We start from the raw sequence: 15,750 nt of genomic DNA, 5'->3' as shown, positions 1-15,750 counted from the left end.
TAGCCCGGACCGCTTATTAGAGTTGAACTATCCAGCTCCACTGGAGGGCACACCTAATAAGGACCTGTTCGTTAAGTGTGGACTAGTCGCTATGGCTCATAATAGGTTATGGCATAAAAATACAAGAAAAGGAGTTGGGCGAAATCAGTAGGCCACTGAGGAGTTATCAACTTCGTTAAAAATAAAATAAAAAACGTTAGAAATAACTAGCAATAAGAAACATAAAAATGGCGAGGGAAGACAAGCCTGACACCAAGGCAGCCACGAGGTAGCTAGGTTCCGTTGCCTATTTCTGCCCTAAACATGTCTGCCTCATTGCCCACCACGCCCAAATAACGGTCACATGAAATAGAAACAATTCAATAGGTACCTACCCCCATTCCGGAAGCTCCCGAAGTGCAACGGGTCCGCGGTTACGCCCATCCGGAAGGCGAGGCCTCGTGGCACGAGGGGCTCACCTGGCCACGGTCAGGAGGAGATGACGATGGGCAGGCGGTCCAAAGAATGGCAGAGACCTCTCCTTCTCTCCTCTCCTGCTGCCCTGCAGGCCACGGGGGGGGGCTGTCTTGCCTCAGCCACCGACCACCCCCCCCCCCATCATCAATGGCTGGCACGGCCAATGTCGAAAACGATGGAGCCGGAGAACGGCGCGGGGTCGCTGGAAGGGGGAGATGCCGCGAACGACCCTCCCCCACCTCCCTCCAGGTGGAGGCTTCCAGCGACACCCCAACACTCTTCGCTTAAAAGGGTCAACATCAAAAAGAGGTCTTCTGCCCAGGACGGGCACCCGCTCCCTATCGCCTCTCCTCGACCTTGAAGATTCTATAAGAGCCGGGGGGCCCCCGACCCTCTGCATGGGTGCCCCCGCCCCCTTCACTGGGAACCACGACATCGGTGCTACTCCCGCCGGCACCAGACTCGGATCGGAAATGGCTAAGATGCCGCCACGGCACAGGCTTGTTCAGTTCCGGAGGAACACCAGAATGACCCGGTAGGAAAATTGTTGCCGCCCTTCCCACTCTTTGACTCATGGTCCATATTTGTTAGACTGTTAACCACCTAGCACGGAACTTTTTGAACTGTCAACGGAAGGTTCTGGGCCAACCATGCGAGACTAGAGACACTCTGACTGCCCTGGAACTTGCCTGACCCCACCCAAAAATGGCGCCGATACACGAAACGGAACTTTCGAACTCCCTGTTCACCCGGATTGCTCGAATATTGATGCTCTGAGATATGTATGCATTTTTGGACAATGAAAGTCGATAAGATGGATAGAGGTTATGTGCTTAGAGAAGAAAGCAATATAGATATTGATCATGTGTTTGGACAATGAACTGATTTAGGGTGGGTACTAATTATGATTTGGAAAATGAATTGGTGTATTTTAGACAGTGAATGAGCATTTGGATATTGAATTAATGAATTAATTGAAAAACTGAATTCTTGATATGCATCATGCCTGCTCTGTAGTAAAGTTCGATACGATTTTATTGCACTGCCGCACTTTATGCAATGAACTGCCATCAACTTCTTTCTTCCTATGTACAGTTCCAATCTGCTCCGTGGCTGGTCCACTGGGTTGTAGGCCTGTATTTTATACACCAGCACTTTTTATTAAAAGTATTTTGAAAAAGAAAGCATGGTTGTAGCGGTTGCATTAATGAGTTTTGAATGCATTACTACTGTGAGCAACGAGAAAATATGATGAAGGCTGAAGGTTAAAAAGGACCCGATATTTAGCAGCTACATTATGTGTGACAAGCAGCCGGAAAAGTGTTTTAGACGCTTTTAAACGACACCACAGAAATGCCACCTGACCGCCACCCTTGCACGCAACCTAAAGGGGTCGCGACCAAATAACTCATGTAGATACGCAGATCATCAATGATTATATATCCGACACTACTGGTCCCACTGGGCTTAAATGCCGAGATGGTAGAGAAATGCACTACATTGAGATAGGTCGAGTATGCGGTAAGTAAAAACATTTTCGGACTACTGCATGCTGATGTGCTTTGAATGCTACCCCCACCCCCTTCTTCTCCTCCCTTCTGCAGGTCGCGTCGGAACGTCGGCTGAAGTATGGAAAAGCGACGATCGAGCAACCGACAAAAGGAGAAAAAGGGGATCCGAGCATAGTACTCATGCTAACAAGCTTTGAAAGACGTGGACGTAGATATGACTGCTCCTCCTTAGGACGTAGCGACTGGGAGGATGGACTGACATAGAAAACTTGACGGGTATCGTATGACGGAAATTGACTCAACGTTAGAACGTTGGATAACGCGACTATGACGTTTAATCAGATAGGGAAAGGACTGGGAAAAGTCCTGAGGTAAGGGTACCCAGGCACCACCCGTCTGGGAAGTTAGAAATATTGTTGATGTTCGAAATATACCACCCCCCCCTTCTCACCCTCTTATAGATAGAACGAAACTACCCGACTGTTCTCCTGATCGATACCCTCTGTTGCCTCAGCCGGAGAACATCCAGTCAAAGGAAGAAAATAAAAATTGGTTTAAGATCCACCTATGGGCAGATAGACCAGCCAGGTTAGTTCCTGACCAACTGACTGCGGTGTGAGTATTAGCAACTGAGAACACTCGCGGAGATAGTGAACGAGAGGAAAAGGAGGAAAAAGGTAAAAAGGAGCTCAACATGTAGATAAATAGGATACTAAAGATGCGCAGCATACAGGAAAATTTTTGTTTGGCCAATAACTGTTTTATGTTTGTCGTGAACTCCTTTGTATGTAACGCATGTACTGTCTTCCCTTGTCTGAGTTTGTGTGTGTGTAATGTATGGGTTTATGTCTTCCCTCTGTCTGCGTTTGCGTGTTACCTAACCTCTGTCGTTCTGTGTTGTGAGCGCACTAAATGACCTATTACCGTACACGTCTCTCTCTCTCTCTCTCTCTCTCCCTCTCTCTCTCTCTCTCTCTCTCCCTCTATATATATATATATGTCATACGTGTACCGAATGGCTCGTTTAGGTTGCGGACGACTCTCACTCCCTATGAGAGTCCCCCTGTCCCTTCTTTTGTATGGTAATACTGTGCCCCGTCGGCACCAGTCTAATTGGATACTTAGTGAACGCGAAGGTGTTCAGCAAAATTGACAGAAACTAAATTGATTGTAACTTGCCATATTACTACCTCTCCTTTCTGCAAAATGAATGAACTTGAATTGGCTAAGAAAGAGAGGACAGGTAAGACGACTGATATCCCCTAATCTGGCCCATTTATGAGGGGGACTATATGTCAATGGCATCCTAATTTTTATTGTTAGAGACAAGCGCCAAGGTCCAGATTGATCCCCAATGCCCAGATTGCCCAACCCCTTTGCACCCAACACGAATGCCCGAAGCATCCCCGCCCCACTTGATTGACCTCAGCTACTGTCCCCCGATATATATATGTGATGACCATGAGCAACTGCCGCCCCCTGAGAAAAATCTGTTTGACCCTGTCTTTCAATGACTGCACCCCGCTCTGTTTGAAAGAGTCAGCCAGCTTGATAGGGAAATGTAAGACTGTTCTGGCTAGGGTTAGAAGGACGAGTCTCCCCTGAATGTTGACAATCTTAGGGTTTTTGATGAAATACGCAAGTGACAGGAGCCTGACCTCTGTCCATATATGTCATGAACGAACACCGATTAGACTTGGTGCGAACGCAGTAGAAATGCCCACCTCTTTACTTCATGGTAATGGACTTCTGACTACGACCAATGAGCATAACGCCAGGTGCTAGGATTGCGAGTGGAATTCAAATGTAAAAATATCTACTTCTGCCATTTCTCTAAAACGTTGTCTTGTACCTATCCAAAGATTCACGATTACCGGAGGAGATGGGTCAGACGTGACGCCCAGCCTGACTGCAGACCTTGGGACACGTATGACATCGACCAGAGGTAGAGCTGCAGAGCAACAAGGCACGGGACGAGACCACAATTTCAACGTGGAAAATGACGGGCCGCCTCGACGCCCTCCGACTGCTAACCCACGTGTGCCTGGAGTCTCCGTCTGCCTTCTTAGGGCCCGATTGATGGGCCCGCTTGCTTGTTATCCCTTGCTCCCTTGGTCCCTTTTTGTGTGTCCCAGGAACTCTGACCCAACTCCGCTCACTCTTTCTCCCATTGACTATTTGAACAACATCCACCCACCTTCCCACGTGACTTTTTTTGCCAAAGGAAAGAACTTCAATTATATGGGAAGAGGGTGTTGCCATAGAACTATAGGTGCCGAACATAAGGCGCCGCCAAACGGACTGTTTAGGGAACAGGACTGTGGTCTAACAGCAGAGGACTGGCCGCACCCTGCAACGCGTAAGGATGAAACCGAGCTGGACCTATAGCTCCACCGCCGGTGCTCAACAGCGCCAACGAAAGTACCCGGATTAGAGCCTACCAGTGATGGCTCACTGCTAAAAGACACTGGGACGAAGAGATCTTGTGCATCGGACTGAATTCCACCCTCAAATGCTTGCTCAAAATGTTCATTGGTCACATTTTTAAGTCAGAAACGTTTATGCTATGTAGTGCTTCTGAAATGATAGGAACTCGACAAATGCAATTTCCTATGTGCTGCATTCTGCCCATCACATCAACTGTTCATGATTTTTATACAATATGTTAGTATTGACAAATGCTATTTCATCAATCACATGTTTATATGTACGCCCCTTAACTAGGAAGAATAGGTAAATGGACTTTGTTGTTTATATGTACGCCCATCTACTAGGAAGAATGGGAAAATGAACTCGCTTATGTTAAAAGCGGCGACTGTGGAAATTAGCAAAATTAATGTACCTAAGCGGCGTTCATTTGCCCTCTCCCGTCCCCCTCCCTGTAGGCACCACGCATACCCTGAAATGTTGACCGCATTATTCTGCCAATGAAAGCCCGTGCCCATATGTACATGACAGCCATTTTAGGCACCTTGGCCTCTTGCCCACTCATTAGAATCACTGGCTTCCCTCCTGCGCGCATTTGAGCACCCCCCTCCCACTCTCACATGCATAGACCATGAAACCCAGCACTCTGCGCGACCCTGCTATGAAAGGCAACCCTCCTGCTTGACCCAGGCAACCCTCCCCATTTCCCTCTTGAAGAAGCATCCTTCGCCTCAGCTGACATAGCCCCCAGCTGTATCTGACTGCCCTTGTTCTCTCATGTACGGGTCATAAGATCTCTCTCTCTCTGTGCGACTCTGACCCTGCGCGCACCCTGGCCCCCTCCCTCTCCCTCACATGGACAAGTCATAAACCTTCCTCCTCTGCAAGACCCTGTCCTTGGGAGTCACGGCCGCGCCTGACCAACACCTCCTCTCCCTCCATGAATGCCCCTCTGTTGACAAGCCTCCCCTCCACGCTCGATTGTCCACGCGGCATGAATACCACCCCTTTGATGACCCCTTCCCCCGAGTCCAGCTGACCACACATGTCCAGGGCCATCGCCTAAGCCATGAGATACCATTTACTGCCCTTATTGTATGAAGTCACTCCTCTTCAAAGGACCCACTATTGATCCTGGCCTCCCCACCCCCTGGGCTACGATCAGGCGCACACATCCTAATAATCAGCAGAACATCCAGCTGCGTCATTGCTTTCTCCCTCTTATCAGCAGGTCAAGGGTCCCTATTGTGAACACATGTGGGGTAGGATTTACACGAGGATTATGGGGATGTCTTTTCTTTGTTTTACAATGCTGTGACTGTAATGCCAAGTGTTCTGCAAAGTATAAAAGACAGAGTCTCAGCTCACTTGTTAGAGCACCTCCCGATGGCACCTTGTTTCGTGTCTGAAATGACAGGCTCTCCTCATGAGAATTAAACTCTGTTCTTGATTCCTGCTTCCAGCGCCCGTCTCTTTATTTTGGTAACTACTCAGAATGGGAACTAAGAGGCGGTTTGCGCCAGCAGCCTGGGCATCGATGGTAACATGGGCTCCTGTTCCACAACTAGGGTAGGCACTTTTTATTCCTTCATTTTGTGGAATGAATATGCAAATCCTGGGGCACATTCACCTTTTTGGCAGGATTCACATCCACCCAACAAAGCCAGATGTCAATTAAAGCACCAGTGGGGCGATGGCGAATGCACAGAGTCTGTCAGGACCAATGGCCCACATGCATCAAGCATTTTTGGAGTCGCAAACGGTGCGGTTCCTTAAAATCGGCCGTTTGCGATTCCAAAAATGCTTTTTGAGATGCATCATGCTTTTTTAGAAATCGCAACTTTTTTGCGATTTCTAAAATTGCGATAGCATTTCAGAAATCGCAATTTTGCGATTTCTAAAATGCTATGCATCATTTGATTTCAAATTGCGAAATTTGAAATTGCAAGTGCAAATTACCACGAAGTTGAACCTCGTGGTAATTTGCGAAATTGTTTAAAAAAGCACAAACATGCATTTTTTGAACTGTAAATTTACAGACACACATGTCCTTAGGACATGTGTGTATGTAACTTATACTCAAAAGTACATTTCATGGGTGAAGGGGGGGTCATTTGGGCCCCCCTCTCCACCCTTGAAATGCATTGCTGAATTGCGATTTCAAATTGCGAATTCGCAATTCCCATTCATTCCTATGGGCATTTTAGCCCATAGGAATGAATGGGAATTGCGAATTCGCACTTTGCTAATCGCATAATATTTGAGAATCGGTAAAAATTGCGATTTTTACCGATTCACAAATATTTTGCGAAAATGTACATGCATCCCATTTTGCATTTCCTAATTTGCGATTCCCTAAAAATCGCAAATTAGGAAGTGCAAAATGAAACAATGATGCATGTGGGCCATAGTGCCCAATCCCGTGATGCCCCACCATAGTGCTTTACTTAACAGCTGTCTTCAATGAGAGACTGTAGCAAATCACTTCGCAATTAGCTGCTGTGGAGATGGTGCAAATGCTTCTTTCAGGAAGGTCTGAGTAAGTGATTTGCGGGTAAGCTTCTTGAATGACAAGTCATTGTAAAAGAAACTTAATGCCAAATCTGGGATCTGCCAGTGCAGCGACTACTTGGCCCAGTTTCACTATACAAGTGAACTTACAAAAAGAGTGGATTTCACCTGGAGTAAATTTCACAAAGAAATTTCAGCCACCATTATTGAGAACAGTATTCTGAAAAATATTATCACTGTTTTTTGGAGTGAACACATTACTGTAATGAGTCTGATAATTCTAGCGATCACCGATAAAGAGATGAATTGCAGAGAAAGGATAACTTTAAAATAGTGTGCATTGAATGATCTCTAGTTGTGGCAGCCAGTAAAACAAGCATTTGCAATGCATCGGGATCACATTTGTGAGAGTTTGAGATATTGGCATTGTCAAACAAATGCGTTATTTTTTGTAAAAGCCCCATTCCACGATTTCACTTTTTGTTAGACACAGCTTTTTTTTAAAGAAAAGGACGCGGACTTCATGCATGTAAAAAAGTGCGGCATGAGGGCTTTGACGAGCAAAAGAATATATGCAATGGGTTTCTCGTCTTTTACGAGTAGTCCAGAATTGCAGTATTGGGGGGCCTTGAATTAACGCTGTGTATTTTGTAAGATAAGTTGCAGAAAAAAGACATGGTCTGCATTTGATACACCTTATCTAAGCAGTTTTTAGGTTTCGCCTGGCGTCCACTGCGCAGCAGTGTTCAGGCAGGCGAAATCTTTTGTTTAGCAGTACGGGGCTTTGTCCCGCCTGTCTCTTTCATTGGCTAGCTCCATAAATGGAGGCTAGCCATTGGAAGAGAGATCTGTCCGTTATTCTTCGAGCAGACTCGTGGGCGTTGCAGAGATTTTTTCTCATTCCGCCCCTTTTTGCCGACGTGGGCCACTGTGGGCATGTACTTTTTTTTTGATAACATGGATGTTTTTTCTCATTGCTAAGATCATCCTGGTCCCGCATGGTTGTATCCCGTTGTCCGTCCCCCAACCCTGTGAGTTAATGAGTGGTCAGATGGGCGTGATGTCACTTACGGTGCTCATGCTATGGTATTCATGCTATGGCGTTCATGTTCGGAAGTGTGTGGGACAGCTAAAAAATGGCTGGTGTCGTGTTTACATTTCTTTTTTATATATAGCGTGAACTCAACCAGAAGACCGTGCGCTTTTCATGAGTATTGGTTATATTAGGACATGTATATATAATTTTTGTAGGCACGGTGAGATTAATTGATTTGCCCTGAATCACAGGCTATTGAGCTAACGCCGAGACTTGCACCTGGTTCCCCAGTTCCAAAGTCGGCAGCTCGGGTCGTTGTGCTACATCCTCGTGTTCCATGAAGCCTTGCGCTGCAGCTGTCCCTGTCTTGAGCACGGTGCTTCGCCCTCTTTAGTGGTTGGCAGGACTTGTGGATTCCCTCATTAGGAGGGAAGCTGGGAAGCTGTTCTCCTGCAGGCTCCTGTTCCGTATCCTTTGCCTCACATTGGAGGCCACCTCCCTCTGTCGGCCCAGACAGTCTGTGGGATTTCTCAGCCAGCCTTGGCAGGGGACAGGGTTCTTGGCACAGTGTCGTTGGCAAGATTATGGGCACTCTTTTTGGCTGTATTCCTTCGGCGGGGGAATGTGAATAAAGAGGGCATTGTCTGCAGACTATGCAAGGAAAACGTGATAACTTGCTTTGTCATTGCCATTCCACAGCTGTGCCCCCGTACCTTACAAGCCTGATTCAATTCTCATTTCGTAGCATGTGGCACCGCGGCACATACGGCTCACGATTGGGACTTCTTCTGGCATTCGTTAGAGAGGTCGAGCATTGTGTGGTCATGTAGTCTGTACTTCCCGGCCTCGGCGGAGCTGGCCTGCTACACACCGATGTACCTTGGGGGGATGCCTGCTCTGTGGTATCGGTTTCAAGAGCTATCACTAGTGGCAATGTGGAGGGTTTACTTTGATGAGCAGGTTGTAATGGGGGTGATGGGCAATGAAAGGGCTGACATCCGTGACCAATGTGACATTGTGGTGTATGAGAAACTGATATAGGAGATTTTAAGCAGGCCGCCCGATGAACGCTTTTCCAGGAGGCCCTGCCCCCAGGGTGCTCAGATGTCTGCAGGCCCCGCCCTCACCGGCGCTCGCAGGCTTCCTATCCCCGCCCTCTCTGGAGCTTCATGCCACTGACGTCACCCGCGTCTCTCTGGACTCTGGTGGGAGGCGGATGGAAGGGACCTGAGACCGGCCGCAGCTGCACGGACGGGAAGTAGCAGGGGGCACAGCCACACAGACGCCCCCACCCTCACTACAGTAAGGAGCCGGTGTCAGATGAGTTCGGGCAGAGAGTTCACTAAAGTGACGTACCGGGACAGGGTTAAACTGGAGTATTAGGAAGAGGGAGGCGAGTGTGTGTACAGCGCTATAGGGAGCAACATATACCCGGAGAGTATATACACAGGGGCAGCGGGCATTGATGAACCAGGACAGTGGGCACTGTCTCATGGGGTGAGGGATGGTCATCGATACATGACAGTGACGAACGTGCCACCACCACCATACAGGGGTTAGAGACGTGTTTGCCTCAGTGGACAATGTGTTACTGGGCCTGTGCCCACAGAAGGTAGTTATTTGGTTCACTGAACAGTAGGCTCTATGGCCAAAGTGCACCACCGGTTGATACAAGAGAGAGAGTGTAGAGTGCCACAAAGCGGTGGGGGCTTGTTTTGTTAGGCACAGGAGAGTGGGTGTGTGTGTGTGTGTGTGCGGCTCTGGGTGTGTGTGTGTGTGTGGCTCTGGGTGTGTGTGTGTGTGTGTGGCTCTGGGTGTGTGTGTGTGTGGCTCTGTGTGTGTGTGTGTGTGTGTGGCTCTGGGTGTTTGTGTGTGGCTGGCTCTGGGTGTGTGTGTGTGTGTGTGGCTCTGGGTGTGTGTGTGGCTCTGGGTGTGTGTGTGTGATAGTAATTTCTGTCTGCTGAGCTCGTCCGTAGGGTACAATAGGTCTCACATTTGCGAGAGATTAAGCTATTGGCAATGTAAATGACAATGCCATTTATTTATCTGTTTTCAAAACCAACACATAAATACAAATGTTGTCATTTACAATGCCAATAGCTCTAACTTTTCCAAAGGCGAAACCGTTGCATTGTAAATGCTTGTTATTTACTGACAATCCTCAGAATGCTTTGGGATTACTTCAGTATAAATCTCATGTCGGCAGTTGGCCTTTAGAATGGGCAAATCTCGTATGTTCCCGTATTGTTATTTCTGTACGATTCTGGTGCTGTAATTGCAAAGAAAGGAAAGAAATATTTTTCTCAAAATTGTAATCTACTTGCCTTGAAAAGCCTTAAAGATTTCCTTTATGAGCACATCTGAGCCAAATACTTTTATTCGTTTTCAACCTTTTGATGTTCTTACAGATGTTTGCTCTACAAAACCTTTTGCAATGTTCTCCATTTCATCATTTCACCTTCTGAACATGCCCCCATGATCAAAAATACAATGCAGCATCGCCCCTGAACACGGAGCAGTGCAGCACTTCACATACTTCTCACCCAAAACTGTGGTGAGAAGAAACAAACATTACATAGCAGGTCACACAGTGTGAGTGTCTGCTGCCAATGCTGGTGTGTGTATAGTTATGGTTTATTCATGGAATACTCATGTATAATTAGTGCAAATACAAAGTACTGTGCCCGGTAGGCTCTTTTACTAATAGTGAGTTGGGCACTTTGGGGTCAATTTACAAAGGCATTTATGAGCACGTGAAAAAGTACTTGTGCAGCACTATTTCACATACTTATTAATGTATTTATTAGTGGGTGTCAATGAGTCTTGATTTGTAAAAAAGGAGAATCTTGTAACTATATATTCCACTCAGGGGTCCTTTTCTTCATTTTACCAGTTGCCAACGAAATTGATGCTTAAAGCAGGTGATGTTGTGCTTAGGTTAATGTTAATGTTAATGTTAAGGGAAATTTATTGAGCGCACTGTCACCATGAGTTTCCTGGCGCTGATAGAACACTGAGGTTGAGCAAGAGGAGTTTAGTGGGGATGTGAAAAGAGCAGAGTTTTTAAAGATTTCCTAAAAGATAGGAGGGAGCAAGAGGTCTTGAGTGAGAGTGGAAGAGAATTCCATAGCTTGGGAGCCAGGTGAGAGAAGCTGCGGCCGCCAGATTTAGTGAGTTTAAACCGGGGGATAACTAGAAGCTGAAGGTGGGTGGACCTCAAGGTGCGGGAGGACGGTAAGAGGTGATCAGGGACTTCAGGAAAGCAGGGAAGGGACCAGTTAAGGCTTTGAAGACCAGGCAACAGACCTTGAAGGCTATTCTTTCACTGACTGGTAGCCAGTGTAGTTGATGTAATAGAGGTTTGGCCGACTGCCATCAAGGGATTTTAAATGCCAGTCTGGCTGCCTGGTTCTGGATGATCTGTAGCCTAGCCAGCTGGGATTTGGGGAGGCCATGGTATAGGGCGTTAGAGATGTCCAAACGGGACATCACCAAAGCTATTAAAACTTGTAGCAGGGCTTCGGAAGTCAGAAGATGGGCAACTTAAGGTTAAGCCCAAAATGCCTCTTTTCATGGCAAACATTGATATTTTATATAGGTGATGCTGCGTCCATTGTTATTTCATATTTCATAAATACAGATGTATTTCCTATACAAAAAAAGACCTTAAAACTTAACAGGGTTAAGTAGTCACTTCGTAAAAACTAGAACAGCAGATTAAACAATCCACCTCTGTTCATCTCAACAGTTTACTAGCATAACCCTGATCTGTCCTCGCTTTTTCTCCATTTTCCAAAGTCGGGCAAAAAATGATAAATAAATGGCTGTACAGGTGGAATTTCAGGGGTCAATTTGTACTCATCACGGGGTTGCATTATATAGTCTTTCTGCAAAACGAAATAAATCATTTTCCATTGCAAGCTACAGCTGTATTTACCCTTTCCCCTTCTAGTCGCAATTTCAGTTTGTATTTGGAACTGTACCATTTGCTGCATTGTAGTGTACTATGGCCTCGGATCCGCTCGAGGTGTCTGAAACCATAGAGATGCCATGTTTGCTGTGAGCTAAACCTGCGAACAATGGGCACCTGTCAGCCATGTTTACTTTCATAACAGATGACGCACTTCTGTCTACAGGCCAAACGGGTTGGTTACACTATCTGATAAACTCAATTCGACCGAGTTAACATGCTTTTGACAGAAAAAAAGAAGAGATACGTTAAATAAAATAAACATGAGAGATACAGGGCTGTGCGGCCAGAGGCAGAAAAAGAAATAAGAACCACACTCGCCAACAGGAAAAAAACGATGTGTGCACAAAATATAGAGGAAAAAAAATCGTGTGGACAAAATATCTTGTCTGGAATATAGAGGAAAAAAATATTGTGAAGGTAAGTTTCTATGGAAAAGCAAAAGTTTACTGTACGTAAATCCGCATATATGTACCTTGATTTAATATAAATATCTTCAAGGTATGTAGATGTGGAGTTAAGAACAGTAAATCTATACTTACCTTCTTGATATTTCGGTCCTCGACATTTTTGACACAATATTCTGTCCACACGGTATTTTTGTGATGGATATTCTACCAGACATCCGAATGCATTTAATTACTAGCATCAACAGAGCTAGCCTAGTCCTGCTCATGTAGCACAAGAAGGTTTCAGGCCCAGACTGGGAACCAAAATCAGTACTGCCAAAACTTTTCAAATAAGCACCTTCTTGCAGGCGGCTGAGACTAGAGCGGATCCAGGAGGGCTTTCATGGTTGGGTCACACCAGGCACCCTTCCATGAAAGGAACCTTTCTATGAAAGGAGCCCAATAGTCTGTAGCCTACCAGGGAACTGCCAGAGTAGTATTCTACCAAAATATTGATTACTTAAAAGCGTGCCACAAAAATATCTTACCCAGAATATCGACTGCCAAAACATTGTTAAGGTAAACAAATAGGTAAGTATTGATTCACTATTCTTAATATTCACTTCTAACCTTTACAATATATATATATATATATATCTTCATTGTGAGTGGATGTGGATTTAAGAAAAGTACATTTATACTTGCCTATGTGCATTTACCTTCACAATATTTAGTCATTTTTTTATAGTACAAGATTTTTGTGCTCAACATTTTGAAATATAATTTGCTAAAGTGGCAGATTGACCAGCCTGGGTAGCATTAGGATAGACTGATCCTATTTCCAACAGTTCTCTGAAGGAGTAGGAAAAGGAGGAAATGTGGAGAATCGTTTTTTTCCTGTGAAGCAGATTTAAAAACACCAATTGGCACAGAGGGAGCGGGCTCGCCACTCACCAGATACTATTTTCACATGTCCCCTTGTGTTCTGAAAATTTGTTTGCAGCAACAAACTGTCATGTGCTGTTTGACAGCCAACTATAAATATCCTTCTTTCAATGTGACTTACCTCTGGAGGTAATTATTACTGTAAACTGTGTTTCTTCACCTTTCCCAGTCACATTGTTGTAGGCCCTGCAGGTGTAATCAGTAGTCTTCCTTGTCACCTTATCAGACAGAACCTCAAAGTGCGGTCCATGCTTGATGACATGGGTCGTGTTGTCACCTCTACGGATCCAGGAATAAACATTTGGTGGATTTGAGTCGGCCGTGCAATCAAACAAGATGACCTCTCCAACGTCAACCGTGAACACCTCCCCAAATTTTAGTCCTTTGTCTGAGTTGACTGTGAGACCATATGGTCCATCTGCAAGAGACAAACATGATATTTTATAAGACTTTGATGCCAAATTGGTAGGCCATCTCTCTGTGCCTCCAAAATGGGCTAGAACATGGCCGAGAACAAAGATACAACGCTTTACAAAAGCTACACATATTCAAAACTGTATTCCTATTGCTCTTTCCATTAAGTGCTTTAATGTGAGATCTACTTTTCCTGTTAATATCAGAACATATGTTGTATGCAACTACGTAGGTATTTGAAGATTTCTGTTACATTGCGACCATTATCATTATGGGTGAGACTCTGGTGTACACCAGAGCTAGTAGAATATAGAATTGGTCTACAAGAAATAATGAGATTGGACTCGAATAACTCTAATGTTTGGCTAAAACACGTGCGCACATGGTTAAACAGAATTGGGTTGTCACAGTTTTGGGAAGATCCTTCTAGCCTGACGCAAAATTCGAAAAAGTTGCTGAAAACGACCTTTTGGGTGCATATAGTACATAACTTGTCTAATGACCATCCAGGTGGAACCTTGACAAGTAATTTTCTTGTCTTCAAGGATATTTCCTGTTTTGAAGAATTTTTAGACGAGGTACAACCACCTTTAGCTAAAAGCCTATACATGAAATTTAGGTATGGAATGCTGAAAATTAATACAACGTTAGCTAGATGGTCAAGCACCTATGAAACAAAGATCAGTGAGCTATGTACTTTGTGTCAATGTAATAGAAAAGAAGACGAGTCGCACATCCTCTCCTTTTGCTCAGCCTATGAGAAGGCTAGGCAAAAATGGATTAAGCCTCTTTGTATTACCCTAGGAGTGCGTTCATATAAGGAGGCAAATAGGATCATCAAAACTGATACTAGACAGGGGATCGTTTTTGGTGTTAGTAGATTTCTATTTGCGATAAGCTTTGTACGAAACAAGATGGGCTCGAATCTATAAATGAAATTGTGATGTATATTGATTTTTGTACTTGAGGTTGACGCTGCTGCTATTCTGTGTTCATCAACTTGACTGTACATACTCATAAATTCTATACGTAATTGTAATTCTGTAACTGGTTAGAATAATCTTAAGTGTTTTTTAAAAAGAATTGATGCCTTTTTAATTTATTAATTTATAAAGATTTTTATTGTATCGATTTCCTAACCATATCCATGCTGTCTCTGAAATCATGTATTCTCCTAAGTAGACATTGTATTATGCATGATTGTTTTTATGTATCTTTTATGGCAATATTGTGCAGAAATAAAGATCATAAATGAAATGAAACTGCATTATATCTCCTTCGCTGCGGCGGCTATTCCGCCGCAGCGCTAACGGTCGCGGGCGGGCGCGCGGCTCACCCGCGCTGGTGACAGAACCGTTCCGTCACGGCTCGCGGGTGAGCTGTGCTTGTGACGGAACGATTCCGTCACGGCCCCGCCCGCTTAATTAAACCCGCCGCGCAGGCGCGAAATCAGCGCCGCGCAGGCGCGGCGGCTGGGCCGTGACCGAACCGTTCCGCCACCAGCACAGCCCACCCGAGGGGCGTGACGGAACGGTTCCGTCAGCAGCATCCAAGGTGTTAAAGACGACTGCCACACTTACAACACTGATTTATTTTGATCAGCGAATTTCAAATAACTTCTGTTTTGGCATGATAACAAGTCTTATTGTCCTTGAAGCATGTGCAAAAGAGAATGTTCCAAACCATAAGCATGGAGGGGTGGGATGCATGAGGCAGCAGGGTCCCAAGTCCTAGAATGGCCGGTGCAGAACTTATCTGAGCTGGTGGTTGCAGATTTGTCCCACGGGCACTCATTTTTGGGGACAGCACTTATTTTTCCTCATCACACTTTGACCCAGAGCAAGAGAGAGAAAAACACAAACCATGCAAGGAAAAAGAAAAGAAAGACAGGAAAAAAGTGACAAAGAAAGCAACCAAAAATGAACAAAATTGGAAAGAGTGACATAAAGGGGCAGGGGAAATCTGGTGTGGATCAAAGAGACATGATGTGGAATCAAGATGACAAAGCCTCAACATTCGGGACCCCCGATATTCAATAGTGATGACCATAGGCCTATAAGCAATCATTTGGGCACCAGCACTTATTCTTTT

General features: G+C 45.3%; 1 protein-coding gene across 1 annotated transcript in view; it reads right to left on the bottom strand.

The window, feature by feature from the left end:
* HEPACAM2 (HEPACAM family member 2) overlaps positions 1–15,750 on the bottom strand; it is a 508,644-nt gene that overhangs the window by 182,428 nt on the left and 310,466 nt on the right. Inside the window, exon 4 of the mRNA XM_086941874.1 lies at positions 13,367–13,663. Coding sequence (XP_086798000.1) covers positions 13,367–13,663 — 297 coding nt within the window. The remainder of the gene's footprint in view (positions 1–13,366; positions 13,664–15,750) is intronic.

The sequence above is a fragment of the Lissotriton vulgaris genome, chromosome 10 (genome assembly GCF_964263255.1).
Source record: "Lissotriton vulgaris chromosome 10, aLisVul1.2, whole genome shotgun sequence".
NCBI classification, from domain to species: Eukaryota; Metazoa; Chordata; class Amphibia; order Caudata; family Salamandridae; genus Lissotriton; species Lissotriton vulgaris.
Note: the sequence above shows the minus strand (reverse complement) of the source record. Positions and strands in the feature narration are given on the sequence as shown.